General features: G+C 41.2%; 1 protein-coding gene across 2 annotated transcripts in view; it reads left to right on the top strand.

The window, feature by feature from the left end:
- LOC126334727 (serine/threonine-protein kinase ATR-like) overlaps window positions 1-21,176 on the top strand; it is a 402,997-nt gene that overhangs the window by 380,328 nt on the left and 1,493 nt on the right. For both annotated transcript variants that reach the window (XM_049997265.1, XM_049997266.1), the window contains exons 41-42: window positions 105-258; window positions 2,615-2,854. In XM_049997265.1, the coding sequence (XP_049853222.1) occupies window positions 105-258; window positions 2,615-2,854 (394 nt within the window). The remainder of the gene's footprint in view (window positions 1-104; window positions 259-2,614; window positions 2,855-21,176) is intronic.

Here is a 21,176-nt window from a genome sequence, read left to right on the forward strand (position 1 = left end):
GTGTGAACTTATAAAATGTTTAAATGTGCCTTATTTGACACAACTTACATACTTATCTGCTCCATATATTTTGTTATTTTGCCTCAGTTTCAATTTTGTTCCAGGTACCAGGCAAGAACAACATATGTCCGTACTTGCGCAGTAATGTCAATGGTGGGATACATTTTAGGTCTTGGAGATCGGCATGGAGAAAATGTTTTATTGGACTGTAGCAGTGGTGGAGTTGTCCATGTAGATTTCAACTGCCTTTTCAACAAGGTCTGTGACTTAAACGACATTTTTTTGATGTAACACAAAACAGTTAAAGATTAGTTTTCTAAGGTACATAAAGGACTTGAGATGGATGAATGAAGTAGAAGACAGACACCAATGTCTAGAATAATGAACAAATAAACAAACACGTATAAGTACCCCAATTTTTCATCTCTCAGAATTTTCAGCTGTTTGGAAACTTCAGATTAAAAGATAAAATTGAAAGTTTACACAAGAACAGTGAAAGAATGACAAGAGAAGCTTGAATTATTTTACATGTGTATCTGTATAACAAAATGATTTCAAGTGTTTCTGTCATCCTTCCAAGCTCTACCATTGCAGACTGGCATTCCACTCATTGTAGACAACAGTGTATTTCAATATTAAAATAGAATTTGGATCTGACACTGTGAGAGGGCTAAATTAGTGTGTCAGTCATTAGCTGCGCTATGATGATCATGCTAGTAAAACCTTCAGTGAAGTGTTGTTTGTGAAATGAAAAGATTTTATATAGCTTTCAGGATTCGTTTCTGCAGTACGAGAATTATTTTGGGATGAAGGACATATATTGGCAGCATTAAACCTTTTCTTCTGGGAAGTGGGAGTCTGGTTTAGGAAACTGGATTTTAAAGACTGTATTTAATAATTACTCAGAATATCTCTTCAAACACACACATTACATAATTACTATTAATATCAGTATTTTGCAATCATAGTTTTGTGTAAACCAATTTATTTGAGCATTTTTCTGTATCTTAAGTGTACTGATAGTCTGAAATGCAAGAGAATTGCCTACAGTTTCAAAAAGAAAAAAGTTGCAGATATGACTTCAAAATTAAAGGAAGGAAAAAAATATCTGTCTTTTTTTTCTTCCTATGTCATCCTCAACACAGCAACAGAGATGGAATCTAGTTAGATAATAGTATAATAGTACTGTAGTGGAGACTGATAATTAAGGGAGCCATGGCATGAATCATGAATTAGTGAGTTTAAACCATTGAATTGGTTGTTTCTCCGAACTTCTTCATACCAAGATCAGGATAGTTTTTAAGCTGAAAGACAGCAAAGAACTTGGGTGAGCAAATGAATGGAATGGACAGTGTCTGGAAAGGATGATGTAAGATGAACATGAATAAAAGCGAAACATGAGTAATGGAACGTAGTCAAGCTAATTCAGGTGATGTTGAGGGAATTAGATTATGAGATGAGACACTAAAAGTAGTAGATGAATTTCGCAGTTTGGGCAATAAATAACTGCTCATGGCCAGAATAGAGGATATAAAGTGTAGAATGCCATTGGCAAGAAAACTGTTTTGGAAGAAGAGATATTTGTTAATGCCAAATATAAGTTAATAATAAGTGTTAGAAAATCTTTGCTGAAGGTATTTTTCTTGATTGCAGCCTGCCATGGAAGTGAAACGTGGATGATAAACAGTTTAGACAAAAAAAGAACAGTAACTTTTGAAATGTTGTGCTACAGAAAAATGTTGAAGATTAGATGGGTAGATCGTGAGAAGGTACTGGATAGAATTGGGGAGAAAAGAAATTTGACTAAAAGAAGGAATCGATCGATAGGACACATTCTGAGACATCAAGGGTTCATCAATTTAGTGATGGAGCGAAGTGTGGTGAGTAAAAGTTTCAGAGGGAGGCCAAGAGATGAATAAAATAAGTAGGTTCAAATGGTTGCAGGTTGCAGTAACTATTCTGAGATGAAGAAGCTTGCACAGGATGGAGTAGCATGGAGCAGTCTGTGGACTGAAGACCACTGCAGTAATGATCAATTGTTTGCATGATTGTTATGGTACAGGACAGACAATACTCTGTGGTCTTTATTCCACTGATGGTGCCCCATTAAGTCTGACCTACTCCTCACTCAAACATAAATTTTATTTTCCATGTGATCTTTCCAAAAGACCTGTTTCTTCTCTATAGCTAATAATTAATAATAGCAGTGTCTTTGATCTTGATAGCACAAGATGACTTCGATGTCCACTGTGGTGCCTTATGTAACTGTATCATTCACAGTTATTGGTAATGACAATATTACGAAAAGGATAGATTGCTACTCACCGTACCGAGGAGACGTTGAGTTACAGGCAGGCACAACAAAACGACAGCTGTACATTTGAGCTTTCAGCCAAAAGGCATTCTTCTAAAGTAGGAGAGAGAAAACACACACATTCACGCAAGCACAACTTACATATACATGATCACTGCCTCTGGCCGCTGTGTAAGTGTTCCCGTTCATGAATGATCTGAAATGTTGTGTTGGTATTTATATGTGCATTTTTGCAGCTACAAATTTCTCCATTGTTGACACTCACCTTTAAAACTAACTGTTGGATTGCTTTGCTTCCAGGGTGAGAATTTCGATTGTCCAGAGGTAGTACCATTTCGTTTGACACACAACATGGTTTCAGCTATGGGTCCATTAGGAGTGGAAGGACCATTTCGACGTGCCTGTGAGATCACACTGCGCTTATTGCGCACAAAAAGTGACACTCTAATGTGTGTTTTGAGGCCTTTTGTGTATGATCCAATTATTTCATGGAAGAACAAGAGTTCAGTAAAGAAAAATGAGGAAATGACAAATGAAAGGGTAATGATTACTGTTATTATTTAATGTTAGACTACCTTAATTAGTCATGTGTTTACTCACTAGTTATGTATATTTTGTAGTACACTCGTAAATGTGAACAAACAATGTCTCATTTTACAGTTTTGAAATTAGTACTAATTTGAGTTAAATCTTTTTTCAAAAAGTTACTGTTTTGCATAATCTTGCAAAATTATGCAGGCAGAATGTCTGTGTCCTGTCACGTTGCTCTCTCTCTCTCTCTCTCTCTCTCTCTCTCTCTCTCTCTCTCTCTCTCTCTCTCTATCTTTCCTGCCGATATTTTCAACTTCATATGTCTCTTGTCAGATTATTTGCCCCATTGCATTAATATTTTGCAGAAATGTTACAAATATCTCTCTTCATGTTTTGCTTAGGAAACCAGATACAACTTTCTTTGTATGCCAACCAGAATGAAAGTAAAACATTTTAAAAATAACAGTAACCAGAAGTCTCATGAGGCACTATGAAATGTATGCTGCGTTGCGTAGTGTAAATGAAATGAAATGATTGTGTGGCATTGTTGGCTGGGAGGCCCCATCCCGGGGAGTTCGGCCACTGGGTTGCAAGTCTTATTTCAGGTGACGCCACATTGTGGGACTTGGGTGTTGGTGATGATGAGACGAGGATGAGGACAACACAATGCCCAATCCTGGGAGAATATCTCCAACCCGACCGGGAATCGAACCTGGGCCCGCTGCATTGTAGGCAAACACGTTATCACTCAGCTAAGCAGGCAGATGTTGTGTAATGTTACCAGAAAGTATAAAAAGACAAGTCTAATGAAACAATGGTGTACACAATATTTCCCAAAATAAGTCAACAAGGTGAATTGAATCAGTTTGATTGAGACATAATTATAGTGGCCAGATATTCTGATCAGTTTTGCAATTTTTTTAATTGTATTGTAGGAAGACACAAAACTAAACACACACTGATTGAACCAAGGAGTCAAACAGATCACTAAACTCTTCAAGTGTACTGTGTGTCAGACATGATTGTCATCACTACAGAAGACTTCCATTGCTCCAGTGCTGATTTACCTGACTATAATGTGAACTTGAATATAAGACCATCCCTTTTCACAAAAGGCCCCTTGTGAATTCTCATTTGTAACGTATTATGACTATACAGCATTAGAAACTGTTTTATAGATATAAAATATCTTCCAAAAAGTTTACATTATGCCTATTAAAAACTTCTATCATTTATTGATTGTTTACATATTAATAGGGCGATGTACTTGAGGGACAATATTATGGAATTGGAAGAGGATGTAGATGAAGATGAAATGGGAGATACGATACTGCGTGAAGAGTTTGACAGAGCACTGAAAGACCTGAGTCGAAACAAGGCCCCCGGAGTAGACAACATTCCATTGGAACTACTGACGGCCTTGGGAGAGCCAGTCCTGACAAAACTGTACCATCTGGTGAGCAAGATGTATGATCTGGTGAGCAAGATGTATGAAACAGGCGAAATACCCTCAGACTTCAAGAAGAATATAACAATTCCAATCCCAAAGAAAGCAAGTGTTGACAGATGTGAAAATTACCGAACTAACGCGAATTCTTTACAGGCGAATGGAAAAACTAGTAGAAGCCGACCTTGGGGAAGCTCAGTTTGGATTCCGTAGAAATATTGGAACACGTGAGGCAATACTGACCCTATGACTTATCTTAGAAGCTAGATTAAGGAAGGGCAAACCTACATTTCTAGCATTTGTAGACTTAGAGAAAGTGTTTGACAATGTTGACTGGAATACTCTCTTTCAAACTCTGAAGGTGGCAGGGGTAAAATACAGGGAGCGAAAGGCTATTTACAATTTGTACAGAAACCAGATGGCAGTTATAATAGTCGAGAGACATGAAAGAGAAGCGGTGGTTGGGAAGAGAGTAAGACAGGGTTGTAGTCTCTCCCCGATGTTATTCAATCTGTATATTGAGTAAGCAGTAAAGTAAACGAAAGAAAAATTCGGAGTAGGTATTAAAATCCATGGAAAAGAAATAAAAACTTTGAGGTTCGCCGATGACATTGTAATTCTGTCAGAGACAGCAAAGGACTTGGAAGAGCAGTTGAATGGAATGGACAGTGTCTTGAAAGGAGGATATAAGATGAACATCAACAAAAGCAAAACAAGGAATTAGATTAGGAAATGAGACACTTAAAGTAGTAAAGGAGTTTTGCTATTTGGGGAGCAAAATAACTGATGATGGTCAAAGTAGAGAGGATATAAAATGTAGACTGGCAATGGCAAGGAAAGCGTTTCTGAAGAAGAGAAATTTGTTAACATCGAGTATAGATTTAAGTGTCAGGAAGTCATTTCTGAAAGTATCTGTATGGAGTGTAGCCATGTATGGAAGTGAAACATGGACGATAAATAGTTTGGACAAGAAGAGAATAGAAGCTTTTGAAATGTGGTGCTACAGAAGAATGCTGAAGATTAGATGGGTAGATCACATAACTAATGAGGAAGTGTTGAATAGGATTGGGAAGAAGAGAAGTTTGTGGCACAACTTGGCCAGAAGAGGGGATGGGTTGGTAGGACATGTTCTGATGCTTCAAGGGATCACCAATTTAGTATTGGAGGGGCAGTGTGGAGGGTAAAAATCGTAGAGGGAGACCAAGAGATGAATACACTAAGCTGATTCAGAAGGATGTAGGTTGCAGTGGGTACTGGGAGATGAATAAGCTTGCACAGGATAGAGTAACATGGATAGCTGCATCAAACCAGTCTCAGGATTGAAGACCACAACAACAACAACAACAACAACAACATATTAATAGTACAAGAAGAAATAAAACAAACAAAACTAAAAGGTTTACATTAATTTATATCTTCACTTTCTTTTTTGTGCTTACTATCTAACCCAGTAATCTGTAGTATTACTATTTTTATTATTATTATTATTATTATTATTATTATTATTAGTATGAAAAGGATAATTGCTAATCACCATATAGTGGAGATGCTGAGTCACAAATAGGCATAGCAAAATGACTGTCAGAAAGTGAGCTTTCAGCCAACAAGACGTTTGTCAGAAATGGAAAACACACACACACACACACACACACACACACACACACACACACACACACACACACACACACATGACCAAAGTGTCTGTATGCCAAGGTCAGACTGAGCTGTGGCGCATGATGGGGGGAAGCAAAACTGTGGTGGGGTAAGGAGGAGACTGGGCGGGGAAGGGTAGGGGTAGCAGGGTGGGCTTGGGGAATGATAAAGTGCTTCTTGTGGAATTGTGCAGGGTCGAGGTGGAGAGAGGGTAGGGCAACTAGGTGCAATCAGGAGGTTGGATGGAGGAGGGGGGGGGGGGGGGGGGCAAGGATAGTGGAAAAGGAGAGAAATAAAGATACTGTGGATGAGTTGGTGGAATACAGGGCTGTATAGTGCTGAAACAGGAACAAGGAAGAGGCTACATGGCTAAGGACAATGTGTAACAAAGGTTGAGGCTAGGAGGGTTATGGGAGAACAGGGCATATTGCAGGGCGAGAACCCACCTGTGCAGTTCAGAAGAACAGGTGTCAGTGGGAATGATCCAGACGGCACAGGCCGTGAAGCAGTTTTGGGCAGTTTGCTCAACAATGGGGTGGTCCAACTGTTTCTTGGCTACAGTATGTCGGTGGCCATTCATGTGCACAGGCAGCTTGTTGGTTGTCATGCCCATGTAGAATGCAACACAGTGATTGAAACTTAGCTTGTATATCACATGATTGATTTTACAGGTAGTCCTTGATGGGATAAGTGATGCTTGTGACTGGACTGGAGTAGGTGGTGATGACAGGAGGATGCATTGGACACGTCTTGCATCGACGTCTATTACATGGGTATGAGCTATGGGTCTGCATCACCCTCAGTGTTGACGTTGTTGGACCCCATACACCACTGTGGGGTTCGGCTTGCAACTGGCGCTTTCTGTACGAGCCCCGTGGATAGTCTACTGGTGGAGGCCGGGGTTCCCCCGCTGCGGATTCGCCGCCACCGACTGCTCGCCGACTATGCTGTCCATGTGCATTGCTCACCGGGCCATCCCAATCATCGCCTGCTTTTCCCTGCCAGGGTCCTCCCTCTGCCCGACCGGCGACCTAGGTCTGGGCTTTCCATTGCTGTCCGCATCCAGTCCCTGCTGTCGGAACTGGGGTCGTTCCCTCTTCTGCCACCCTTCCGGGTCCGTGCACCCATGCCTCCCTGGTGTATGCCTCGGCCGTCCGTCCGCCTGGACTTGGCACGGGAACCAAAGGACTCGGTTCCGCATGTGGCCCTCCGTTGCCATTTTCTTGCGCTCCTCGCCTCATTTTCAGGCTGTGAGCCTGTCTACACTGATGGTTCCCTGGTGGATGGTCGTACTGCCTACGCTTTTGCTCACGCTGCTCATGTTGAACAGCACTCCTTGCCGGCTGGCTGCAGTATTTTTACTGCAGAGCTGGTGGCCATATTGCGCGCTCTTGAGCATATGCGTTCCTGCTCAGGTACGTCCATCGTCATCTGCAGTGACTCCCTGAGCAGCCTCCAGGCTATCGACCGCTGCTATACCTCTTCTCCTCTGGTATCCTTTATTCAGGAGTCTGTTTTTGCCATTACCCGCTCTGGTCGTTTGGTGGTCTTTGTTTGGACGCCAGGTCACGTTGGCATCCCGGGGAACGAACGTGTCGACAGGCTGGCCAAAGGGGCGATCAACACCCCCACTTTGGAGATTGGCCTCCCGGCTCGTGATCTGCTGCTGGCGTTGTGCTGTAAGGTGCTTGGGATGTGGCATGACCGATGTGTGGCGGTCCTCCCTGTGGGCTTCTCGCACGGACTCTGTCATCCTGTGTCGGTTACGCATCGGCCATACCTACCTGACGCACGAGCATCTTTTGCGTCAGGAGGATGCCCCCCTGTCTCAGTGCAGGTCCCGGTTGACGGTCACCCACATTTTGTTGGAGTGTCCCCGACTGTGCACCCTCCGGCAGTCTTTTAATCTCCCGGGCACATTGCCTTTGGTTTTAAGCGACGATGCCTCCATGGCTGACGACGTTTTAAATTTTATCCGTGGTAGTCCTTTTTATGGTTCTATTTAGGGGGGTCCTGCCCCTTTCCCTTTCTGTGTCTCTTTTCCTCGAGTCTCTCATTGGTTGCATATTTTAGTGTGTATTCTGATGGTTGACTCTTTCCCTTTTTTTGTTCTCATGGTCAGTCAACCAGTCTCTGGCCCTCTTCTTTTCTTCCGTTTCTTTCTGTCCGGTGTTCGTCTGTACTCTTCTTGTCTCTAGCGTTCACTGCCACGTTGATGTTCTTTCAGTGACTGGGGGGAGGGGCTTCTCCTCCCCCCTTGGGGTTTTACCTGCTCCGTAAATTTTCGTCTCGCCTGTTTTTGGAATGGAGGACTGATGACCTTAGCTGTTTAGTCCCCCTTAAACATCCCAACAACCACCACCTATGAGCAATGGCTGAGAGAAGTGGTTGTGCAAGGATGGACGAGGATTTTGTGTAGGTACGATGGACAATGGAATACCACTGTGGAATGGGTGGGAAGGATGGTGAGTAGGACATTCCCTGTTTCAGGGCATGACGAGAGGTAGTTAACCCTGGAGGAGAATGTGATTCAGTTGATCCAGTCCTGGTTGGTACTGAGTCATGACAGGAGTGCTCCTCTATGGCCATACAGTAGGGCTTTGGGAGGTGGTGGATGACTGGAGAGATAAGGGATGGGAGATCTGTTTTTGTGCCAGGTTGAGAGGGTAATTACAGTCTGTGGAGGCCCCTGTAAAACCCTTGGTATATTTGAGAAGGATCACTCATCACCACAGCCACAGGTGGCTAGGCTGTATAGAAAGGACTTCTTGGTGTGGAGTGGGTGGCAGCTGTTCAAGTGGAGGTATTGCTGGTGGTTGGTGGTTGATAGGTTTGATATGAACAGAGGCCCATGAATAGGTTGGTGTAGGATGAATCCATGCAGGTGCCCACAGCCATATCTGGGTTTTGTTTGTAGGGAATGTCTTCGAAGGAGATGTAATTGTGGGTGAGGATATGATTGGTCATGGTAACTAGGAAGGAGCTAATAGGTTGAGGTTGTCATAGGTTAGAAATCTGTTGAGTTTTGGGAAAGATAGTGCTCAGTAGCGGTAAGGCTGTGAGCATTAGGGATTTTAGTGTTAAGGGAGATTGCATCAATAGTGACGAGCAGGGCATCGTGTGGTAAAGGAGTATCTTTTATACAGGAGGGTGGGGTAATAGGCTGAAGGTGTTTGTCTACAAGAGCAGAGATTCTTTCAGTGTGGCACAGTAACTGGCCATAATGGGGTGTCCTGGGTGGATTGGTTTATGGACTTTATGAAGCATGTAAAAGGTAGGAGTGTAGGGAGTGGTAGGCGTGAGGAGAGAAACGGACTCTGGGGAGAGGTTCTGGGATGGACCTAAGGATTTGAGGAGAGACTGGAGATCTTGCTGGATTTCTGGAATGGGGTCATTGTAGCATGGCTTGTCGGTGGAAGAATCTGACAGCTGTCAGATTCCTTCTGTCAGGTAATTCTTGTGATTCAAAGCAGCAGTGGTGGAGCCTTTGTCAGCAGGTAAGATTATGTCAGTTTCAGTTTTTAGGTGGTGTATTGGGGATCTTTCTGTGGATGTTAGGTTAGTTTGCATGTTGAGGGATTTGGGGAATGGTGTTGAGGCAAGGTTCAAGGTTAAGAAATCCTGGAAAGTTGACAGGGGGTGATTTGATGGAAGTGGTGGTGGATCATGTTGAGTGGAGGAGTGAACTGTGTCAGGCAGGGTTCAACACTGGTTTTTGGTTGAGTCAGATTGGTATGATAGGTGGCGAAAGAGTTTCTACTGTAGGGACCGGAGGAAAGAGAGGAGGTCTTTGACAAGTCCTGCATGATTGAATTTTGGAGTGGAGCAAAAGTGAGGCCTATGGAAGGAACTGATAAGTTCTACAGGGCTAAGGCTTTTGGAGGAAAGGTTCACGACTGTCTTTCCGGTTTGTTTAGAGTTCCGGATTCTGTATAGTGGTGGCAAGGAGGTTTTAAAGGTGGGGTAAATGTAGTTGGTCTGCAAGCCAGGGTTTGTTAGCTATGTGGGGTAGTTTAGGAGATTGTTGTAGAGGTTGTGGATAGTGGTAGTTCGAGGTGCGAGTTGGAAGTGAACAGGCTGGAGAGTTTTTTTGAGGTGGCACTGTGTATGTTTCTCTAGTTCCTGGAGGGCAAGTGTTTGTGTGTGATGTGACATCCAGGTATTTGGGATTGTATAACAAGAGAATTTTGTGGATGTAGATGAGGTATTGCAAGGAATGTTGGGCCTGATTGATATGATTTTGCAGCGTTCTGTTGGTGAGGGTTAAGGACTGGTGGAATCTGAACAGATGGAGAGCATTGTGGAAGAATGAGTGGCAGTCGGGGATGGGTAATTTGATGGTAAGGCCATTTGGGGGGGGGGGGGGGGGGGGGTTCTGTGAGCCAAGCAACAACTTACAGAAATTGTTATCCATGAACCTTGCCTTTTGATCTTTCCCCAAATCCCTCAACATGCAAACCAACCTTACATCCAGAAAAAGAACCCCAATCCACCAACTAAACACTGATCCCAACCTTATAATCCTACCGGCTGACAAAGGCTCCACCACTGTGTTTTGAACTGCAGGTATTACCTCGCAGAAGGACACTGCCAGCTTTCAGGTTTGTCCACGTACAAACTCTGGCACAGTGACCCCATTCCAGAAGTCCAGCAGGATCTCCAGTCTCTCCTCAAATCCTTAGGCCCACCCCAGAACCTCTTCCCTAGTCTGTCTCTCTCCTTAGCCATACCTCTCCTGAACTCTTAACTTCTACATGCTTCCCAAAGTACATGCACCCAACCACCCAGGCCTCATTGTGGCCCATTACTGTGCTCCCTGAGAGAATCTCTGCTCTTGTAGACAACACCTTCAGCCTATTACCCGCAATCTACCCTCACGTATAAAGTATACGAGCCATTTCCTACACCAACTCTTCACAGTTTCTGTTCCTTTACCACATGGGCCCTTCTCATCATTATTGATACAACCTCCCTTTACACTAACATCTCAAATGCACATGGCCTTAACTGATATTGTCCAATGACTGACTGACTCCAAACCTACCAAAATGTCCCTTCCATACAGCCCAGCTACCCGGGGCTATCACATCTCTAGTGATGAGCAGTCCCTCTTGAAATATGCCAAGGCCTTCACAGACCGAAATTACCCTTCCACCTTTGTACGAAAACAGATCCCCCATGCCTTCTCTCACCAGTCACACAACACCCCCCAGAATCCCATCGCTCAGCTGCAGAGGAGCATTCCCCTTGTAACTCAATACCATCCAGGACTGGAGCAACTGAATTACATTCTCCTCCAGGGTTTCGACTACCTCTTGCCATGCCCTGAAATGAGGGATGTCCTACCCACTATCCTTCCCACCCCTCTCACAGTGGTATTCTACCACCCACCGAACCTAGACAGTACCCTCGTCCATCTCTACACAACCCCTGGTCCCAGCCCCCTTGCCTCATGTCTCATATTCTTGTAATAGACCTAGATGCAAGACCTGTTCCATACATCCTCCCATCACCACCTGCTCCAGTCTGGTCACAAGCATCATCTATCCCATCAAAGCCAGGGCTACCTGTGAAACCAGTCATGTGATCTACAAGCTAAGCTGCAACCACTGCACTGTAGTTCTACATCAGCCAAAAACTAACAAGCTGTCTGTTCAAATGAATGGCAACCGACATATTGTGACTCAGAAGCAGTTGGCCCACCCTGTTGCTGAGCACTCCACCCAACACAACGTTCTTAATTTCAATATTGCTTCATAGCCTGTGCCATCCGGATCTTTCTCACCAACATCAGCTTTTCTGAATTGCTCAGGTGGGCACTCTCCTGGACTATATGCTACTTTCCTGTAACCACCCTGGCCCCCATCCTTCGTAGTCATTGTTCTGGCTCATCTAGTTGCTTCCTTGTTCCCATTCCAACACTACACAGCCCTCTATTCCACCAATGCACCCACCACCTTTCTACTAGTCTCCTTTTCCGTTACCCATCCCCCTGCTCCCCGTCTAATGTCACGACTGCACCTAGCTGCCCTACCCTCTCTGCTCACTGGCATTCCTTCCTTCTGACACAGCTCCCACTGTATGTCATCTTCTGAGCTATCCATAGCATTGGGTACGCAGCACTTTCTGAATCCTTTCATAATAGGTTCACTTGAGATTCTGCCCAATGCAGCAATGTTCCACTGGTCCAGCATGGGTATTGAGGGTTTATTTAACTCCTCTCTGTAGTGAGGGCAGAATCTCCTTAAAGAAGCTGCTTGCTGTAAATCTCTCACAGATGAGCCTTAAAAAGTCTTTTTACAACAACGTTAGTTACTTGAAGTTAGGTCATGCCACCAGAAATCCTTAAAGGCCTGTGTTGTGCTTTGGTATCACATCCTTAACACCATAGGTGAGGAGCAACAATATTCTTCAGTGAAGCAAACAGCCTGTATTCTATCCCAAGCAGCCATTCTAGCATCAGGTCATTTGTCATCCATCACTGTTCTTGGCATAAAAAAGTAAGTCTTGCATATGGGTGTTGCTTCATTCCACCTGCTAGTGCACCTTACATTACTGTTATTCTAGTCATTTCATTGCTGGAACTAGAAGCGACATTTTTAACACCCTTCATGTTAGCAGTAACATTTGATAGTATACCGAAGGAAACTGATGTCTGATCAGGATTTCCCATATGGTCTATCGAATAATCATGTCATTTCCTTCTATTAGTTGTCTGTGAAACTAAACGGCTACTAACTAATCTAGTTTACAGTACCGGTTTGTTGTTGTTGCGGTCTTCTGTCTGAGACTGGTTTTATGCAGCTCTCCATGCTACTCTATCCTGTGCAAGCTTCTTCATCTCCCAGTACCTACTGCAACCTACATCCTTCTGAATCTGCTTAGTGTATTCATCTCTTGGTCTCCCTCTACGGTTTTTACCCTCCATGCTGCCCTCCAATACCAAATTGGTGATCCCTTGATGCCTCAGAATATGTCCTACCAACCGATCCCTTCTTCTGGTCAAGTTGTGCCACAAACTTCTCCTCTCCCCAATCCTATTCAATACTTCCACATTAGTTATGTGATCTACCCACCTAATTTTCAGCATTCTTTTGTAGCACCACATTTTGAAAGCTTCTATTCTCTTCTTGTCCAAACTATTTATCATCCATGTTTCACTTCCATACATGGCTACACTCCATACAAATACTTTCAGAAGTGACTTCCTGACACTTAAATCTATACTTGATGTTAACAAATTTCTCTTCTTCAGAAACGCTTTCCTTGCCATTGCCAGCCTACATTTTATATCCTCTCTACTTTGACCATCATCAGTTATTTTGCTCCCCAAATAGCAAAACTCCTTTACTACTTTAAGAGTCTCAGCATCACTCGACTTAATTCGACTACATTCCATTACCCTTGTTTTGCTTTTGTTGATGTTCATCTTATACCCTCCTTTCAAGACACGTCCATTCCATTCAACTGCTCTTCCAAGTCCTGTGCTGTCTCTGACAGAATTACAATGTCATTGGCGAACCTCAAAGTTTTTATTTCTTCTCCATGGATTTTAATACCTACTCCGAATTTTTCTTTTGTTTCCTTTCCTGCTTGCTCAATATACAGATTGAATAACATCGGGGAGAGGCTACAACCCTGTCTTACTCCCTTCCCAACCACTGCTTCCCTTTCATGTCCCTTGACTCTTATAACTGCCATCTGGTTTCTGTACAAATTGTAAATAGCCTTTTGCTCTCTGTATTTTACCCCTGCCACCTTTAGAATTTGAAAGAGATTATTCCAGTCAACATTGTCAAAAGCTTTCTCTAAGTCTACAAATGCTAGAAACGTAGATTTGTCTTTCCTTAATCTTTCTTCTAAGATAAGTCGTAAGGTCAGTATTGTCTCACGTCTCCCAGTGTTTCTACGGAATCCAAACTGATCTTCCCCGAGGTCGGCTTCTACTAGTTTTTCCATTCGTGTGTAAAGAATTTGTGTTAGTATTTTGCAGCTGTGGCTTATTAAACTGATAGTTCGGTAATTTTCACGTCTGTCAACACCTGCTTTCTTTGGGATTGGAATTATTATATTCTTCTTGAAGTCTGAGGGTATTTCGCCTGTTTCATACATCTTGCTCACCAGATGGTACAGTTTCGTCAGGACTCTCTCTCAAGGCTGTCAGTAGTTCCAATGGAATGTTGTCTATTCAGAGGGCCTTGTTTCGACTCTGGTCTTTCAGTGCTCTGTCAAAATCTTCACGCAGTATCATATCTCTCATTTCATCATCATCTACATCCTCTTCCATTTCCATAATATTGTCCTAAGTGCACCACCCTTGTATAGACCCTCTATATACTCCTTCTACCTTTCTGCTTTCCCATCTTTGGTTAGAACTGGGTTTCCATCTGAGCTCTTGATGTTCATACAAGTGGTTCTCTTATTTCCAAAGGTCTTTTTAATTTTCCTGTAGGCAGTATCTATCTTACCCCTAGTGAGATAAGCCTCTACATCCTTACATTTGTCCTCTAGCCATCCCTGCTTAGCCATTTTGCACTTCCTGTCGATGTCATTTTTGAGACGTTTGTATTTCTTTTTGCCTGCTTCATTTACTGCATTTTTATATTTTCTCCTTTCATCAATTAAATTCGATATATCTTCTGTTACCCAAGGATTTCTACTAGCCCTCGTCTTTTTACCTACTTGATCCTCTGCTGCCTTCGCTACTGCATCCCTCACGTCAGTTGTTCCCTTATGCTCTCCCTGAAACTCTGTACAACCTCTGGTTCTTTCAGTTTATCCAGGTCCCATCTCCTTAATTTCCCACATTTTTGCAGTTTCTTCAGTTTTAATCTACAGGTCATAACCAATAGATTGTGGTCCGAGTCCACATGTGCCACTGGAAATGTCTTACAATTTAAAACATGGATCCTAAATCTCTGTCTTACCATTATACAATCTGTCTGATACCTTTTAGTATCTCCAGGGTTCTTCCATGTATACAACCTTCTTTCATGATTCTTAAACCAAGTGTTGCTATGATACCGGTATAGCGCTCTAATGCTGCAGTGCACATTGATGAAAATAATACCAGAAACGCTTGGAGCTATTTATAACCCACTGAAGGAGGTATATGTGAAGGCAGATGAATATAAGACATGCTGGAGTCATGTATAATTTTTATTTCCACAGAAGTTGTCAGTTTTCTCCTTCATGTTCTCAGGAGTATTTCCTGGCCGTACTTCATGGCTAATACCATAGTAATTTTTTTATAGCTCTCACTTTTTAGTCTGCTTTTGTATTAGGGATGTCATAAGCTACCCAGTGCTTCATCTGCCTCAAATATTTCTATCAATTTCATTATATATGTGACGCACCATGTAATTTTAGGAGTCATTGATAAACATTGTGTGTCAGACATCTGAAGCAATGCTAGCACTCCAAGCTCTTAATTTCTCCAGGCAGTAAACATAAGACGAATGCTTCCTTTGATAAAAGCTATGTAAGACAAGTTGCTAGGTTTGATCAAAGAAAATTTGACCAATGCCTAACTTTGACAAAGTTCCTTATTACACTAACAAATTTTATTATAGTCCAATATCGGCCTTACCAATCCACTTCCCCTCAACCCACTCTGAAACTCTTCATCATAACTTGTACACACTGTGGATATTTTATAAATGAAGTTTTACTGTATAATCTTACACTAAAGGTTTAACATAATGAGTGAAGTATAAAAGTTAGAAACTTGAGGCAGCGTAACTCACAGTGTGCAGATTGTGCAGACTCTATTCACCTTGTATTTGAGAATGAGAGCACTTAGCAACTTCTAACAAACTTTACACATTATTTCAAATCTTTTTGAAACTACTACTACGTCTTCATTGTGCAAGCAGTTAAACTTCAACATCAGGCATGTCTTTTTAACTTATTACTTCCTTAATGCTGGATCTGTTCACAAAACATTTTACAGAGAGTATCCACATACACCACTGAATGTACTGGAAAAGTGATATCATTGTACAACATGTACTTCAGGAGATGAGACATCATAAATATGGGACTTTAGTTCCTTAAAGAAGCAGAGGTCGGGTGGGGTTACAGATGAAATGCTGGTAGGCAAGCTGTTCTTCATCAAACACTGTAGGGCGTCTCTGAGTGAGTGTTGTTCTGGGCTGTAACATAATCCCTGCTCTCTTCCTTTTCCTTAAACTTAGGATCACCAACATATTGTAGGTTACACAGAGCACCAGCCGAGGGCAAATTTTGCCTTTGTTACAATAAGTTGTAAATCCTGTAATATGTATTTATTAAAAGTAATTGTGTTTCCAATGTGAGATCAATTTAACAGGAACTATTGCAACATAGCTAAAAACTTAATTTTTTTTAACACAGCGGGTGAATATAACAAGCAACAGTGGTCAAATCTTGGAGAATGAAAGTTTGTATAAATTAGAAACATGAAGTCTTTACTTGAATACCGGCTGCTTAAAGTTTCTATGCACTTTTTGGCTGAATAACTGAATAATACAGTTTTCTACTTGATGGAAAGTCTCAAAAACAGAAATAAAGACACTTGCAAAAATATAGGTTATGCCACAATGAAACCATTCAAAAAATACTCTTCACTTGGAGAGAGTACTGTCATTTGTGGATGACATTTACCTCCTGCACAAAAAAATGGTTGATTCTGAATGACACTTACACTGATTGAGACTGCAGCTTCCACATGTTAATTTGGTTTTCGTGTTGTTGTCTCAGGCTCTACATGCATTCTTCAAGCACATGTAGCATCTTGCTTTCCTAGTTGGTTTCTCATTTTCAGCAAATTTGGTTACCGATAGTTTCTTTCCAAGGATATCTCCCATTGCATGAATGATAGGCAACTGCAGTCCTTTCAAATACTTGGATCACTCTTCTACATATGGTTTCAAAAGTTCGAGGCCTAATTCTTGGAGACATGGTTTCTTGGCGTTTGATTTCCCTTTGTTCCACTGAGGCACATTCATCTTGAACAGTTTATATGAGTTTACTGTAGCTATATCAAGTAGGCTGTAGCATATTGACAGTGGACATCTTCTTGTAGCCCTTTTTGTAGAGTATGTCCTAGTCTTTTGGTCTATGATGTCCACTCATCCCTTAGTGGAATTGTAGTATAGGTCAATATGGGTTTTCATTTTTGGTGTATCAAATTCTACTCCTGCATCATGATGTTATGTTGGCAAAAGCAACAGATTTTTTATCTTTTTTTTTTGTGACGTGAGAGAGAATTGTTAGTGGAGGCTTCGTAATAGAGGGATCAGTGAGTGCAAATTTGGAGGAATGCAGCTGTCTGCATGCTGTCATCTTAAGTTCTTGTAGTATGTGTTTTCCGTTTGACTTGAGTGTCCCAACCAGTGCATATTCCACAGAAGTGTAAAAATGGTCAGTTGTAATATTTTAGTCTGTATTCTTTATTGGCTTTAAGAGTTTCTTCACAATCTCAAGAGGACCTCATTCACAGGCAAGTCTAATGTCTTTTCCAGCACACACTTAAAAATTATGTATCATTCAGTTGCACTACTAACAATTGTAACAAGTATGCCATATTTTCCATGTTTGTCTCTGAGGTAAATTTTGAAAGGACAATGTATCATCAAAACAAAAAGTTGTCAAGAGCTGATATCCTCTTCTCTTACTCATACTTCCTAAATATATGGGCTCTTCTCAATAAATTTGACCATAAATCAGATAATGAAGTATTAGTGTCCTACTAAATTACAATTGAAATTAAAATTCCCATCAAAGTACATATTTCAGAAACACCAGCAGGAGATACATTTTTTCTTTCAGTTTCTACATTTTGTGGTCAATTTTGTGTACTATTTCAGGATTGAAAAATTTCTTGAATGATTTAACGTATATTTGTTCTTTCCCAGCAGTAGTTATCCCCTGATGTTCATGAAGTATGTCAGCAAAATTCCTTTTACTATGCCTTGGAGCTTCTGAAAGATACATTATACCAGAATTTGTAACATGTTTGTTCCTTTAGTGTTCTCTGCTTCTTCATTTGAATGCTCTTCTACTTCTGTGTGATCTGACTCAAAATCACTGAAATCTGATTATTCATCATTTACTTAAAGTTCAGCAAGAATTTATGCATCGTTAAAGACTATAATTCATTTTAGAAGATCTATTTACAAGAAAGACATTTGTTCTACTGTGACAAACTGCTTCTAATGATGGTTAGTTATCAATGATGAAAATGAAACTCAACAATTAAACTCTCAACAAGACACTGCAAAACTCACATTCAAGGTTGCCAAATGAAATTTAATAAAAGAAGTATGTATGGGCAATATTTGTCTGTGCTAAGTGGTTGTAAGGACAACAGTAAAATTATGGTCACTTACAGTACCATCCCAGGGCAAAATGTGCTCTTGGGCATAACATTTGTATTTTTCATTTGCAATTTTTAAAATTTTAATCATAGAATTGTATTGATTGTACTTTATAAGGTGAAAGAAAAATAGAAAAAGGCCCATAAGCTCAGAGGGATTATGATTTTTTAATAAAAGAAAAATGTTCATGCAGCTTTTGCCTGTGTGTGGTGGATGTAGAGTTAAGCACCAGTATGACTTCAAATTCCTCAATACATGCAGTTGGAAAATTTCTCTTTGTCTCCAAGACCTTCTTTTAGATCATTTGTTGAGTAATCGGAAAGCCATCATTCCATTTCTCTTGCACCTCCTGAACAACCTGCTGTTCCAGTTTGTGAAACCTTGTGAAACCTTCCCTGCATAGATCCCCTAAAATTTGGCCATTTCTCTTGCACCTCCTGAACAACCCGCTGTTCCAGTTTGTGAAATCTTCAGTGCGTAGATCCCCTAAAATTTGGCATGTAAAACTGGCATTTGTTAATGTATTCTTAATATCACGCCATCTGCAAACATTCACTTCTATGACACCAAATTTTCACAGTTGTTAGTGGCCTCTGCTTTATGAATCACCATTAACTTAAAAGTAGCGTCGTACTGTCTGGGGGAACCAATTGTGAACGGCGAAGTTATAGATCCACCTTTTTTGAGAGGCACAGCTGCTATTTGCATCCATTATCAATTGCTACAAGTTACAATTCTTACAGTGCTGGCAATACCAGCAAATTGAATGACAATAACTCAATATTTTCTGTTACACATATCTGAATCAGTAGAAATCATACCACTTCAGATTAACACTATAGCCAAATTGAAAATCAACAGTGCTGTAGACTAGTAGCAGCTTAGCAGCATTGTTGAAGCTCATTTTTCATTTGTTATGTCACATTTCAAATCTTTTGTGCAAATATATTTTTTAAACCGTTAATCTGTCTCCTGTAGAAATGTTCATAATGGTATAGTTTCGAAATCGGCTCAGTTCCAGCTAGAGATAGATTTAGACGAACTGCAGTTTCAACATGGTAGATGTTCTTAAAAAGCCAAGACAAGTTATATACATTCGCATAGTTGACAACACAGTGGAAATTTCTGCCTGCGCAGCTCTCCTCCCCACATTTGGTCTTGTGTTCAGTCAAGCTGGTGTCACTGTTCCCCTTCCAACCATTACAAAATTTTGAAATTAAATCTGTAGGTGACCTCAGTTGCCAAAGCTTTATCTGTAAATGTAATATGAGTCGTATATTAATCTATTACACTGCATAAAATATATTAAAAACAAAGATTCCAAGACTTACCAAGCGGGAAAGCGCCGGTAGACAGGCACAATAAATAAAACACACAAACACACACACAGAATTTCTAGCTTTCGCAACCGACGGTTGTTTCTTCAGGAAAGAGGGAAGGAGAGGGAAAGACGAAAGGATGTGGGTTTTAAGGGAGAGGGTAAGGAGTCATTCCAATCCCGGGAGCGGAAAGACTTACCTTAGGGGGGAAAATGGACAGGTGTACACTCGCGCGCGCACACACACACATATCCATCCGCACATACGCAGACATTTGTAAAAGCAAAGAGTTTGGGCAGAGATGTCAGTCGACTGACATCTTTCCTGAAGAAGCAACCGTCGGTTGCGAAAGCTAGAAATTCTGTGTGTGTGTTTGTGTGTTTCATTTATTGTGCCTGTCTACCGGCGCTTTCCCGCTTGGTAAGTCTTGGAATCTTTGTTTTTAATATATTTTGCCATGTGGAAGTTTCTTTCTATTTTATTTACACTGCATAAAATCATTTATCTCACCATTAATAGTTTAATCTGTGAATGCAAGACAACCCTGTATTTTTTGAATGATGAATTTGGGAAAGAACTCACCTTGTGGTTGGGTAAATATGGTACATAGTCTGTAAAAAAATGATCTGTTGAGATGTGATAAAACTTAGTATTCGTGCTCTTATTAAATAGAAGGAAGAATAACTGTGGCATTACACTTATTAAGATGACAATATCATTTACCATTGGTGCAATAGAAGAAGATTTTATGAACTGATTGGTCACTGTGTGTAGGGTGCTATACAGATGGCTATATGTCAAGGTGACATATGACTGGCAAATGATGTTTACCTAAATACATTGTGGTGAGAGTGACATGTGGTGGTGGTGAGGTCAGCACCTTTTTTTTGTGTGTGTAATTATTATTACTGATAGTAAAATGATAAGCATGTGATTACGAAAATATTTTGTTCACACTGGAGCAACAGTTCGGAACCTGACCTTTTTTTTCTCAGAATAACAACTCTCATATTTGCAAAACAAGTCTTTTAAAGAAACACTTCGCTGCACTGGTCTCCTCAAAGGTCCAACGTGAACTTTATTGAACTTCAGGAAAAAATATTGGTTTATTGCGAAACCTGGCAGTCATATTCCTGAAAGAATCAAAAACAATATCTCGTTAGCTGCACCAAAACACACTTTGCATTACTGTTACACTGTCACCATGTAGGTAATACACACTCACAATGACCACATGCTCTGCACCATTCCATTGCTCCACAGGCACTATATGTCCATTACTACACGACAGTTTCCCTCCCCTCCCCCTCCCACTTATTGAACATTCACACAGCTGCTAACATAAGTTTCAAATGTTTCCCTACCTCTGCACCACCTGCACGTCCTCGACATCCATCCCCATTTCCCACAAGGACACCCTGTCCCTAAGCTGCGCTATGTACTTTACCTGAACAATCAAAAATTGTAGATTTAAAAACACATTTAGTTCCACTTAAATTATCTTCGTTATTATTAAATAATAGGAGGAATGAAAGTAATACAATATATACATT

Source organism: Schistocerca gregaria, chromosome 2, assembly GCF_023897955.1.
Source record: "Schistocerca gregaria isolate iqSchGreg1 chromosome 2, iqSchGreg1.2, whole genome shotgun sequence".
NCBI lineage: Eukaryota > Metazoa > Arthropoda > Insecta > Orthoptera > Acrididae > Schistocerca > Schistocerca gregaria.